Source organism: Tenebrio molitor, chromosome 3, assembly GCF_963966145.1.
Source record: "Tenebrio molitor chromosome 3, icTenMoli1.1, whole genome shotgun sequence".
NCBI classification, from domain to species: Eukaryota; Metazoa; Arthropoda; class Insecta; order Coleoptera; family Tenebrionidae; genus Tenebrio; species Tenebrio molitor.
Window position 1 is genome coordinate 19120732 of NC_091048.1, and position 13117 is coordinate 19133848.

Genomic DNA, 13117 nt, shown 5'->3' on the forward strand with positions numbered 1-13117 from the left:
TTTTGTCGAACTCGTTCCTTTAGAGCTGCACTCGTCGTACCCTAAACCCCCTTGTTCAACAATGACTCTCTTGTGCAACTCGTATAACAATATACTATTTTGAAACACATCACATAGGGTATTTTTGAATTACAGATAAAAAAAATTCTAAACTGTTGGGCGTTTCCAAAAGCTTCAGCAAACCATTTTTTAATTAATCGCCAATGATGGGTATAAATTAACCGTTTTCATCAGATCCATTGATATTTTATTTTGTTATATTGCCATACAATAATTAATAAAAAATAAAAAAATTTGTTACACAGTCTAGGACTGGTTTACAAATCTATGAGGGGCATGATGACCAACTCAATAGACCGGGACCAATGGCTTAACGTGACTTCCGAATCACGAGACAGAATATTGCCTTTTTTTTTAATTATTATTTTAAATTTCGCCCTGGGTCGGAATCGAACCCGCGACCCTCGCGTCCCTGAGCCGAAACGGATTCTGTCGAATCTTGGCAACTATAAAGTGACAAGTCAAGAAATGATAAGTTGTAAGAGATCAAAATTAATTTTTTAAATGTCAAAATTATAAAATAAATGGTTGTTTCAAGAGGAAAATGATAAAAGTGGTAAAAACGTTGCACCTCTCGAGCTGTTCCTAATCCCCTTCCATAAAATAAGATCAAATGTCGGACATTTTAGTTTTGTGTAGACTTCCATTTTAATTTGCAAAATTCAAACTAACATGACAAATGCGTGACAGTTAAAAAAAAATAAATTCACCTTTTATTGTTGTTGCTAAACAATTTGATTCAGTAGCGTAGTGTAAATTTCCAATAATTTCTTTCATTATAAACATTTTTTGTTAATTAATTCAACCCATCGTCACGACTAACATTTTTTTTTGTAGGTATATTTCAAAAACAGCCTGCAGTATGTGTGTATGTGTATGTTTATATACAAAGTATACATTTTGTAGCAATATAAACCAACAATGAAGTATTTTAAATACATTTTGGAAAGATAAAAATCATATAAAATGGTAATAAATTTTGTAAAGAATGTAGTCAGATCAGTGAAGAGAAAAAGAGTGGCTAATGAGTGATGAGGGATATAAAAGTGCAATGCAGAAACTGAAAATTCAGAGTGGAAGGAAAATATGATATAAAATAATATAACTGCTAGAATACAGTGAACTTCAACAGTTTGGAATAGAATAGAAATATTTATTTATTTTTTCGTTGAACATTTCGAAATGAATTCGGAGAGGTTAATTTTATTTATTTATTTTGTAAAAGAAATGTTTTTTTATTCATTTACGTAGTTCATTAAACAAGAATATGGTAAAACCTTGTGCCAATCAGCGCCTTCGGAAACATTTCACTTGTTCGAAATGAGCAAATCAGAATTGATCTGAAAAAATTGAAATAGATATCTTGGATTCCATTGTCATTTTTGACTTTCAACAAATTTCAAAAACTCATATTTATCAAAATTATTTGTGTTCTTGACCTTCCTTAAAAGATTTCTACCAAAACGCAGAAGTACGATGAAATGCAGGATGCAGAAACTGGTAAGGGACGATGTATGAGCATGCAGGCCATGCAGACATTGTACGATCTTAGAGAAAATAACCAGTTATGTGACGCAATAATAGTTCTTGATGACGGAACAGAAATTCCAATCCACAGGGCTTTACTATGCGCGTGCAGCTCCTATTTCAGGCACTACCACGCTACCTCAAATTGAAATTTTACTAATCAAGTCTATTTTAGAGCTGCTTTCACAACTCTGCTCCATAACAAAAACGAGACCAAAGTGCAAATCCCTGGCGTCAGCTCAGAGATGATGCACCTTCTTCTCAACTATGCATATTTAAGGAAATTAGATTTAAACAAGAATAATGTTTTTGATGTTCTTATAACCGCGGATTATTTGAGTATGTTGGGTGCTTTGGAAATGTGCTGTAAATATTTGGAGAACATTCTCAACCCGAAAAACTGCATCGGAATCTTGCTTTTCGCCCGCAACCATTTCTGTACAGAACTTGCACAAACATGTTGGCGTTTTATCATGAAAAACTTCATTCAGATCTCACAGCAAAGCGACGAAATCTTGATGCTCTCGCTAAAAGATTTTCAAGAAATCATCAATGCCGACAATCTCAACGTCAAGAGCGAAGAGATCGTATGGGAGACGATCCTGAAGTGGATCAACCACGACCCGGAGCAACGCAAGGGTCACATCGTTGCCTTGATGAAGTGCATCAGGTTGGGCCTGCTGGAGACTCAGTTTTTCATGGAAAAAGTCAAGGACCACCCGTACGTGACTTCCTGCGATGAAAGCCGACCTATGGTCATCGAAACTCTGAAATTTTTATACGATCTTGAAAGGATAATGCACAAGTAACTCAGCACTCGCATCTCAGTTCATTAGTTTAGCAATATTTAAGCTTCCATTTATCATTGCTGCGTATTGTCACTCCCAAAAAAATTAAATGCAAAAAAGCTATTTAGAAAAAATCCAAGGAAGAAAAACTAATTTGAAAAAAATGCTAACTAATAATTATTTTTTCTTCGTATCCCATCTCCACCCGGCGGCACGGCAATTTTGCCGGAGTACATACACTATTACGGATAATACTATCAAGTAATAGTGCAGTGCTTATCAACATAATTACCGGCGTATTGCCTCCACATTTTAACTTTTTTGTGTTTTATGTTCTGTGTCAATGTTAAGGAATTAATTAATTATTATTAAATTAATTTTGAAATATTTCCAAAAACAGTAATAGGATTAAATTTTTATAAAAAGCCTGATTCAGATGAAAATGATTTGTCTTGCTCAACGTTCAAAGAAAGTATACGATTAATGTAAATCGATCAAATTACGATTCTAGCTAGGACTAAAGTTTTTTTTTTTTTTATGAATTTTTGCGAACAGTTGCTTTTAAAGTTGAGTTACAATAATTGCCTAAATATTCTTACAGTGTTTCGAAAAATGTTGTTATCGACCTTTTAGCAACACGCAAGCAATAGCAACAGATTAGTTTGTCGATATTGAAGAAAACTAAAGCTATACATACTCATTTAGAAAGACATATTCTTTTAAAGCTCTGTTGATAAAACTAGGAATATATCTTTATAATTATTATCTCTGTAAGTTAAACCCTTCTGACTTTTAATTATTAAATTACAAAAGTGTGAAACTACAGGAAATGTGCGGCGGATGCAGTCTTAATTTTAACAGTGGTTTATTGAAATTTAACCATTTTTTGACTTTGAAAGGAAATTGTTGTAAATGGTGGTATACCTATATTAAAAATTATATCCTCGCGGTCGGATAAATATACAGTGAGCGGCAAAAGTATGGAATAAATTCCTTAAAAATTAAACAACATTTTTTCAAAAAAATCTTTGCACAGGTCAATTTTAGTTTATAAAAATACATGTTTTAGTATCAAAGAAAATTCCAAGCAGTCATTTGTTTTCGAGTTATGACGTCATCGATAGTTTCTTTAAATGAAAACCCCCCTATTTTTTTCTTGATTCTGATAGCCCCTTTAATTGTATAAATGACAGTATAAAAATTTTGTTATCTTACATAAGGAAATTTTTGAGAAAAAAAAAATAAAGTTGGAAAAAATAAATTTTATAACGAACAAAAACAAGTCAAAAAATCAAGTAGGTAAATCAAATAGTCAAATGTTACTGTCAATTTCATTCGTATGTGTTATTTGTTTTACAAAACGTTTTCGAAAATGACTCATTTAACAGAAACACAACGTATAGAAATTTTAATTTTGATTGGGTGCTGGGATAAAACTAAAACAGGGGGAATTTCTTCATAAACTTGCTTATTGTCAACAAACTGGGGGATGGCAATTCGAACATTTAATTCCATAATTTTAAATACTTACTAACACAGTTTTTGACTTGTTTTTGTTCGTTATAAAATTTAATTTTTCCAAATTTATTTTTTTTTCTCAAAAATTTCCTGATGTAAGGTAACAAAATTTTCATACTGGCATTTAGACAATTAAAAGAGCTATCAGAATCAAGAAAAAAAATTGGGGGTTTCTATTTAAAAAAACTATCGATGACGTCATAACTCGAAAACAAATTAATTACTGTTTGGAATTTTATTTTGCATTAAAATATGTATTTTTATTAACTAAAATTGACCGGTTCAAAGAATTTTTTGAAAAAAATTTTGTTTAATTTTTAATGAACTTATTCCATACTTTTGCCGCTCACTGTATATTGTTTGTTATTCTTATAACATCTCCATATGTTGCAAAGTTTCTAACTGTTCATATTTTTTTCTTAATTATTTCAAAATTTTCTGACATTGTTTGGTTAGTGTGTTAGTGTTATTACGTGTTCATTGTATATTTTCGACTTCGTACGCAGGCTTATTTATAAAAAAAAAAAAGTTTAGTTAGACTGTCGTTTTAGCCCATTATGTATTAAAACCTTTTGATGAGTGCTAAAAAGAACAGAATTAATTGTGAAGAAATAAGCAAAAGCGTAAATAAGTTGATCTAATCATAAAAACGCCAAAATGGTTTTTCCCAGTACACTGTGGTTTTCTTGCATTAAAATTTTTCTGTCTGTCAAGATTATTTTACAATTGTAACGCTTGTACAAGATTATATCTATTATATTATAGAAGTATTGTTAGTTTAAACAAAAATCAGTACTGCTTTATTTTTTTTTTTATGATTTAAAAGCAATTTTTATTGTGGAGCAGATAGAAACTAAAAGAGATAAATAAAAATCACTTTTGTATATTGTTATACGACTTCCACAACGAGAGGGTTTAGAGCACGACGAACGCAGTGAGGATATAATAAAATATATGTATAATAAACATAAATTTTTCTGATATTTTTTATATTTTTCTTTAAAAAAATTATGTGCAATCAGATCGTTGCCAGATTTCCCAATATTCATGCAGTCATTGAATATTGTAGAGGTGTTGGATTCTCTCATGGGCTATGACCTTGAAAATATCTGCGCGAAGGAGGACCGATAAACCAGTGAAAAATCTGTAAATGAAAACTGATAACGTCGACTAGCGACGAGGTAACACTATCTACTCTTAGAGACGGTTACGAGACGAAACTAACGTAACGAATGACGATGTTTTCCGGTTGGTTTGTAGCGCCTACTTGACACCGATATTCGTCATTTGCGCAGATATGACTCATAGTCCATGAGAAAATCCAAGACCTCTACTACTGTATTAAAAAATGTTACAGAAAAAAATAGGAAACAATGTATTTTCATATTGATCAATTTATTTTTTTGTTCAGTTCAATACAATTGCACTAGTGCTGTTATGGGGTGAAAGCAAAATTTGACAGCAGTCTGAATGAATTAAATTTTTTGAAGCAAACAATCAAAATTAACCACCACTTATGAGAAAATATAACGTCATGCTTTTATTAGATATTTCTTATTTAAGTCTGCTAAAAAGGATTCTAGATGTTAGATGATTAAAAATTGTGTCTTCTAAATATACTTATAAAAATTAAAAACTAATGAATGTGCAGAGAAATATTGTTAAGATGCACTTTGTGCTACATTTACGTCGCTGCAAGAAGCTTTTTGATAGGTTTAATATGAACACCGAAAATCATATTTGGATCAAATAGCATTTTTTTTAATGACCTTTCATGTAAATATGAACTCACCCTCATTTAATATTTTCAGCTTCTAAATTTCTAGCATAACTTTATTGTCACCTTTCTCCAGCTCGAATTTCTTTTTCAGAAATGGTGAAGTGGTCACACCTGAAATCGCTCGCCCTCGTCTTCCCCACGAGGTCCTTTTTGCCATCGGGGGTTGGAGCGGCGGCTCCCCGACGAACTACATAGAAACGTACGACACGCGGGCCGACAGATGGGTCAAAATCGAGGAAGTGGACCCGTCGGGTCCCAGAGCGTACCACGGGACTGCCGTCGTTGGATTCAACATCTACGTCATCGGAGGATTCGACGGTATGGACTATTTCAACTCGTGCAGGTGTTTCGACCCCGTCAAGAAATTTTGGAAGGAGATCGCCCCCATGCACGCTAGGAGGTGTTACGTCAGCACCGCCGTCCTCAATAACATTATCTACGCGATGGGTGGATACGACGGACACCACAGACAAAACACCGCCGAGAAGTACGATTACAAGACCAACCAGTGGTCGTTGATAGCGTCGATGAACATGCAGAGGTCCGACGCCAGCGCTTGTAATCTCAACAGTGAGTTTGATTGTGTATTCGACGTCTTTTCGTTGTTATCCCTTTATTTTGGAATACTGTGAGAAGGTCCGAGTGTATTCCGTTTTTGTGGCAAATTAACCTGTTAATTGCTCTCGGTCCGCGTTACGGAAATGTTCTCAAAAAAAGAAAAAGCAAAAGCTTTTAATTAAATTCATTAAGCATTGGCGCTTTTAGTTGAAATATTTGGTCATAGTCGCTGAACCAGTTTCTGCTACTAATCAACAATGAGAGTATAACTCATTGCATTAACGAACTTGTTCTAATGTTCTGTAACAGTTTAATGCTTTGGGGTTGAATGTCACCTGACATTATTCACTGACGTTCTAATCGTCACTGCGGCAAAGTGCACACTTATGTATGTGCAAATGTACGGGGTGCAAAATTTCTACGGAGTCAAAGAACAAATATCTCGTTACGAGTTTTTAACATTTCGATATATCGATATTTTTAAAATAAGTCCTTGGAACAGATATTAAACTTTTTCCTTTAATTGGGAGTTTGAGCGTGTGTAAAACTTTAAGTTGAGGACATGTATAAAATAAACTCCCTTATGATTTACCTTCGGCAATCTAAGATGTAAGATGTGATGAAGTGATGATAACATCGTTTCAATAAGTATTTCATTTTTTAACCATACAACTGATGTACTGTTAAATTGACTAATTTAAATTTCTTTCTTGAATGGCAACCCCATTAGTTGTTTTATAAAAGTTGAAAAAATCTTCTCTTGCACGTTATTTGCCAATCTGTTGATCAAATAGGACAAGCACTTAATCTTTCTTGCAAAATTGACTATTTCTAGTAAAGCTTTTGTTAGTTTATGTTAGTATTAGTTATTTCTCAAGATATCCTTGGTGAAAAGAGTTGAAGGACAAATTTGAAACTTTCTATTGTTTTTTTTTGGTAAAAATTGTGTTTTTTTTTAAATAAAACGAAAGACGAAGAGGAATCCCATATTATGCTTCTTAGTGATTTCTTATGCTTGGCTTAATTTCTTTTACTGTGATCTAAGAAGTTACATTTTTTATATTAATTTGGGGTTTGTCTAAGGTTTTTACAGTTCTTTTAAGTGCATTTACATTATTCTCTTATTTACTCGTATTAAACCAAAGTTATTCAAAATTATTGGAAATGTTACCAATTAAAACAGGTTTTGCTTTATTTAAAGCTTTCAGAATAAACTTATTTTAAATCCATACCGACATCATGTGGCTGCTTCTATGCTATTACGTGACGTTATTTTCTTTTTTGGGTGCATTTTCAGTCGCATTGTGATCCCTTTTCCGATATATCCTTGGTGAATTCATGTTGTTTTAGCATCTCCATTTCCATAATAGTCACATTTGTTCCTTACTTTTGTAATTGTTTATAAGTTATCTCCAAAACAATACATTGTGATTGACTGATTGAGCTTTCGCTCAATTGATTACTGCAAGCAACTTTGAGATGCTTCCATTTGTTTTATTATTTTTATATACTTATAAATGTTCTCTGTTTATTATCATTATCACGTGTAGTTATTTTCAACGACATCCGTGCTGTCAGTGTCATTTTTAATATGTTGTTGCAGATTGTACGAATACGACACACACAGATTCATAACCAGTATTCAGAGTATAAACAAAGCCTATTCTAGTTAAAAAGTGTCAAACAAGAAATTGAGGTTATGGTAAATGAAAATTGATATTTCGTGAAATACTCAAAACAAAGTAACTCGTCTTTCCCAAGTTTTAGTCAATTGTCAATTGTAACGTTCTTGCCAATAATTTATTAATTACTGCCTTTTTTTTGGGCCAAGAATAAAATACTTGCAGGCATTTCAAAATCCTAATTTTCTTTGATTTGATGATAGATAATAATTTGAATTTGTCAATTTGCTGCGTCAAGGTAAATTGCCAAATTAAGAAATTCTACTAAACTGAAAGAGCAAGTGATGCCACGTTGGATTGAGCCTTGCTAAATTCGTATTATGTTGGTTCCCTGATTGTCACTATTTACAAGACATAATCACATTGCCAAAAAATAAAATTATTTGACTTTGAAACACCCAATCCATCTTGAATTTACTACGCTGCGCATTATGTTGATTCCCTGCATGTTACTATTTTAAAACATAATCACATAGCCAAAAAATAAAATTATTTGACTTTGAAATATGCAATCCATCCTGAATTTACTTTATAACCATGTGCGTTTTGCAAATGTCACATTTTCTATAGTTCTTTTTCAATTAAGTACTTAATTAATATTGAATCCATTCGTCAGTAAAACTATTTCAACACGACACAGAGTTGCACAGTTTATAATAAAATCTTTCTTGCTGAAGATATTTTCAAAAAATAAAATTGAACCCAATTACGACAAAAATGCTAAAAAAACTACTAAATTGATAACAATTGGCAATCTTCATTGTTCTGATGTGCTAATAAAAAATTTAAATGAATTCACCACGAGGTAGAATAGAAAAATATGTATGTATATCTAATCTACGGCAAAATAGGAACAATTTATAAATACAGTGTCATTATAAATGATTGTCCCATCGCAGTTGGTGTTGAAAACTACACAAATTTTGGATGTGTCGCCAGTCTCTCAACGTTAGACAAACTAATAGACAGATATCTACAACCGCCGGTAGCACCACCTATTGGCGATACTAGTCTCACTCATGTTATGAGACTTGCGGCACATTCCAGTCACTGACCTCTATAGAGGTCAGTGATTCCAGTACGTCACCAAAACGCCTACTGCGATGGGAGAATCATTTATACTCACCCTGTACAAATTGATCCACAAATCGACTACAAATGTCTCTAAAAGAACGTATACCAAGACACCAAGAGTCATGTGGAATTGTGCGGTTCCATAATTTTATTGTGTCGAACCACAGAACAGTTAATATATTATATTTTGAGGCTCTAAAATTTTATCGTGTCAAACTATGTCCAGCCGTCGAAGACGTCAAATCAGATGTCAAAAGTCCAATGTCAAATTATTAAATCTTAACGTGAGTTTGATGTCTTAGTTGTTTTGCTTGTGATTTTCTTCGGTTTTTCTATAAGTATTGTAATTATTATTAAAAAATAAAAACCTGTTATTTATGGATTTACTGTCGCGAGCCAAAAAAAAAAATGGTCGTCAAAATCACGGTTTGACGCAATGGAAAATGCTCCATCATCATGTTGTATGACATTAATCGAATTAATTAATTAATATTTTTTATATTTTGTTGACATAGGCATAATCAGGCAGGGAAATTTTTTGAATTTATGACAATCTAACCAAATTTTGAAATGACATTGACGACCAAAATTTTTTGCTCGCGGCAGTATTATTCCGGGCACGGAATCTAAGGCCACGACTGACATTTAACTGACCAATATGTGTGAACTGGCCTTTATTGAATAATATAACTCAACTTGTGACTCGATAATGCCATTTCCCTGCTTTTTTGATGTCACAAGAAAAATTTAATAATTGTCATTTATTAATGACATCATTTTTTTAGAAAATGTCTAAAAAATGTTGGCCAAGATTCCGTGTCCGGAATAGTACATAACCTCTGTTTTTCTATTTGGTACCACGATATGGTATAGGGCGGCAAAAATAAAATATATTCGAATTCTACAGGACGCTTGATATACGTTCTTTTAGAAACACTTTGTATATAAATTTAACCGTATGTGAGAACCGGGAGTTGGCCGGAAAATGATATATGCATCTGGGTTGCTCGTCTTATTTTATAGAACAATGCACAAACGCAATAGAACAAAAATGGATGTTAGAACCTGGAAATTGTATGGGATGATGAAAATGTTGAAGGACGCAATATTGAAGGATAGTATTTCACAAAATTGTCAGATAAAAAAAAATCATTTAATGTTTGTCGAATCGCAACTGAGTACATTATTGTTAACTCTGCAATTGAATAGTTAACGTTAACTAACCATTAGTTGAGATGATAAATATGAGGAGAGCAACACTAACAACTACGGTGAAATCATTTAAATTAAAATTAATTTTTTAATTTTTATGACTTTCAAATTATATTGGCAACACCGCTGACACCTTGATTTGACTTGTCAAAATGACTCTTTAAAATTCAATACGAAACAGCGAGTTAACAGTTTTATCCAAGATCCAACCCAGGTGTTTGATACAATGTACAACTGTTAACTCGCAATTTCATATTCTGTATTGAATTTTGAAACGCCACTTTGACAAACCAAATCAAGATGTCAATGGTGTTGCCAATCTAATTTTAAAGTCATAGTCAACTTTAATTATAAATTTAAATGATTTCACGGTATAAAAGTAATACATCCCCCAAACAATTTGCAACTTTCAGCAATTCCTCTCGCCTGACATGTAATAACAAAAAATGTTTGTTAACACGGTTACTTTGAAGCAATCATGGCAGACACCTTATAAAACAGCTGTCGAGACGCCCGACGTCATATTTCATAAAGCACCGTTCGTTCTTTCTGCGTTCATTTCAAGTAAAAAATCACATTTGATTTTTTTTAAGCAACCCTCTTGCCTGCAACGAGTCTGAACATTAGAAACTTCCATTTCAGACAAGATCTACATCACCGGCGGGTTCAACGGTCAAGAATGCATGCACTCCGCCGAAGTGTACGACCCCGAAGTGAACCAGTGGACCCTGATCAGCGCCATGAGATCGCGTCGATCCGGTGTCTCCTGCATAGCTTACCACGACTACGTGTACGTGATCGGCGGCTTCAACGGAATCTCCAGGATGTGCAGCGGCGAGAAGTACAACCCTCACACGAACACCTGGACGCCGGTGCCGGACATGTACAATCCCCGGAGTAACTTCGCCATAGAGGTGATCGACGATATGATATTCGCGATCGGCGGCTTCAACGGCGTCACCACCATCTACCACGTGGAGTGCTACGACGAGAAGACCAACGAGTGGTACGAGGCCACGGACATGAATATTTATAGATCGGCGCTTTCTGCGTGTGTGGTGGATGGGTTACCCAACATAGGGGATTACATCCATAAGCACCGAGATAAATTAATGGAGGAGAAGAGACAGAAAATGATAGCGCTGGAAAATCAGAGACAGGGAACGGGAAACATACCGAATCCGCCTAATCCTCCCGAAAATATCATTACCGCGGCCCACGGAAACCTCCAGCAGCTGAATATTTTGCAGCAATTGAATAATAATAACGACAACGACGTCAACAACAACGACAACCAAGTGGTCGCCGTGGCGCAAGATCCCGCGATGCTGATGGAGCTGGACGATGCAGAGAATGATGCCGAGTAATTTTGTGACACTTCATCACTACTTGTTTCAGTTGTTCTTATATGGAAGGTAATAATTCTCCATGAACTATATGATGTGGCTGTCTGTTCGAGATCTAGTTACTACCTAAATGTACTAAGTAGATATCATATTATTTTATTTATACACATCTTTATACATTAATATAACATTTTATTAAGATTGTGTCTTTGCTGTGTTAGGGTTATCCGACGAAAAAATTTTCATGAAACGGGAGATGAAGCTCTCGGGCAAATTTATGACCAAGCTTACTTACAGACGTTATGGTTTTACTTGGAACTCATACGCTCCCCGAGACCACGTCTTGGTCTTCTTGGTCATAAAGCTAATGAAAGGAAATTAAGCGTACAAGAGTGTCCGTATCACTCCAATTCTGTTTATTACAATAAAAGCTTTTTTTGTCGGGTCTATGTGCCTTACCGCGAGAATATTTTGGCGCCCACATTATTAGGTATAATATACTATGTACACCGACAACGCTAAAAAATAATTTAAATGTAGAATACTTTTTACATGAAAATGAAATCTCGAGATTTCTTAGGTGAAAGTTCGGAGTTTCAGTCACTTTATTAAGAACAGTTAATAAAACTTTTATAATTTGTTTTTAATATTTTATGTGTACTGGTTTACTTATATTTAATGATTTTGTTGAAATAAATTGTGTATAGTGGTATTATTCTTTTTGTAAGAGAGAAAATGATACTAATTTGTCATTTATGTAATCCTAAACTAGTGTAAAAATAAATCAATTTCCCTTTAAATGCAGGATCGACATTTCGAATAAATAAGTTAGTTGTACAGTAGCGGAATTAAATTTCGGGCAGTATTATCAATGTCATGATATAAACTCTAAAACAACCTTTACGTTAATAACCTTATTTTTTACTTTCGTCATGTTTTTGTCTTTTTGGCATTCAAAAATTGTCATTTGTGGCATAATAACGGGTAGGCAACATATCTAAGCGATGATTTAATTACACTCAGTGCAACTAACTGAAATCTCAAAATTCAAAATTGACTGGGTGACTGACACAGAAAAGTTTAATTTTTGAATGTCATGATGACAGTAGAAGGTGCTTTACAGAGATTTTGTTGAAGTGACAGAAAACTAGTGCCCGAAATTTTAATTCCGCAGCTGTACTTAAATTAAAGAAAAAGTGGCGAATTAAAATCCAAAAAACGTTTCTAAATTCGACCAATCGAAGAGAACCTTTTAATTTAGGTAACTGCGATTTACCGACGGATGTTGTAAATTTCTGGGGGAATGCGGTAGCACGCACGGTTAATTTAGGTGGGGCTTATTGTGACACGGGCTACGGGGTAGTGTTACAAATCAAATATCTTCCTATCTTCGTCGTTTTCTATAATTTCAATAGCTCTATGACACAGTTTTGACAAGCGCATAAACCGCCATAATGAAATAGTTATCATTTTCACGTATTTCACTGGTGTGCGAAGTTTTCATCAAAAAAAAAAAAAAAAAATGAATAACTTTTCCGTTTGTTTCTTAAAGTTGTGGATTTAGATAAGTGA

The 13117-nt window shown here is 33.8% G+C and overlaps 1 protein-coding gene across 1 annotated transcript; it reads left to right on the plus strand.

Annotated features, from left to right (window-relative positions):
* The first annotated feature begins 1408 nt into the window (after nt 1-1408).
* Nucleotides 1409-11746, plus strand: klhl10 (kelch-like protein 10). The gene is made up of 4 exons (XM_069042234.1): nt 1409-1711; nt 1763-2392; nt 5765-6243; nt 10842-11746. The coding sequence occupies exons 1-4, from the start codon at nt 1542-1544 to the stop codon at nt 11564-11566; spliced, it is 2004 nt and encodes a 667-aa protein (XP_068898335.1). The 5' UTR covers nt 1409-1541; the 3' UTR covers nt 11567-11746.
* Nucleotides 11747-13117: the final 1371 nt, after the last annotated feature.

Excerpts from the sequence above, each read along its gene's own strand:
- klhl10 (XM_069042234.1), top strand. The coding sequence starts at position 1,542 with ATGCAGGATGCAGAAACTGGTAAGGGACGATGTATGAGCATGCAGGCC. Across the intron at positions 2,393-5,764 it reads CTTGAAAGGATAATGCACAA|AAATGGTGAAGTGGTCACAC; the intron begins GTAACTCAGCAC and ends TTTCTTTTTCAG. Across the intron at positions 6,244-10,841 it reads CAGCGCTTGTAATCTCAACA|ACAAGATCTACATCACCGGC; the intron begins GTGAGTTTGATT and ends CTTCCATTTCAG.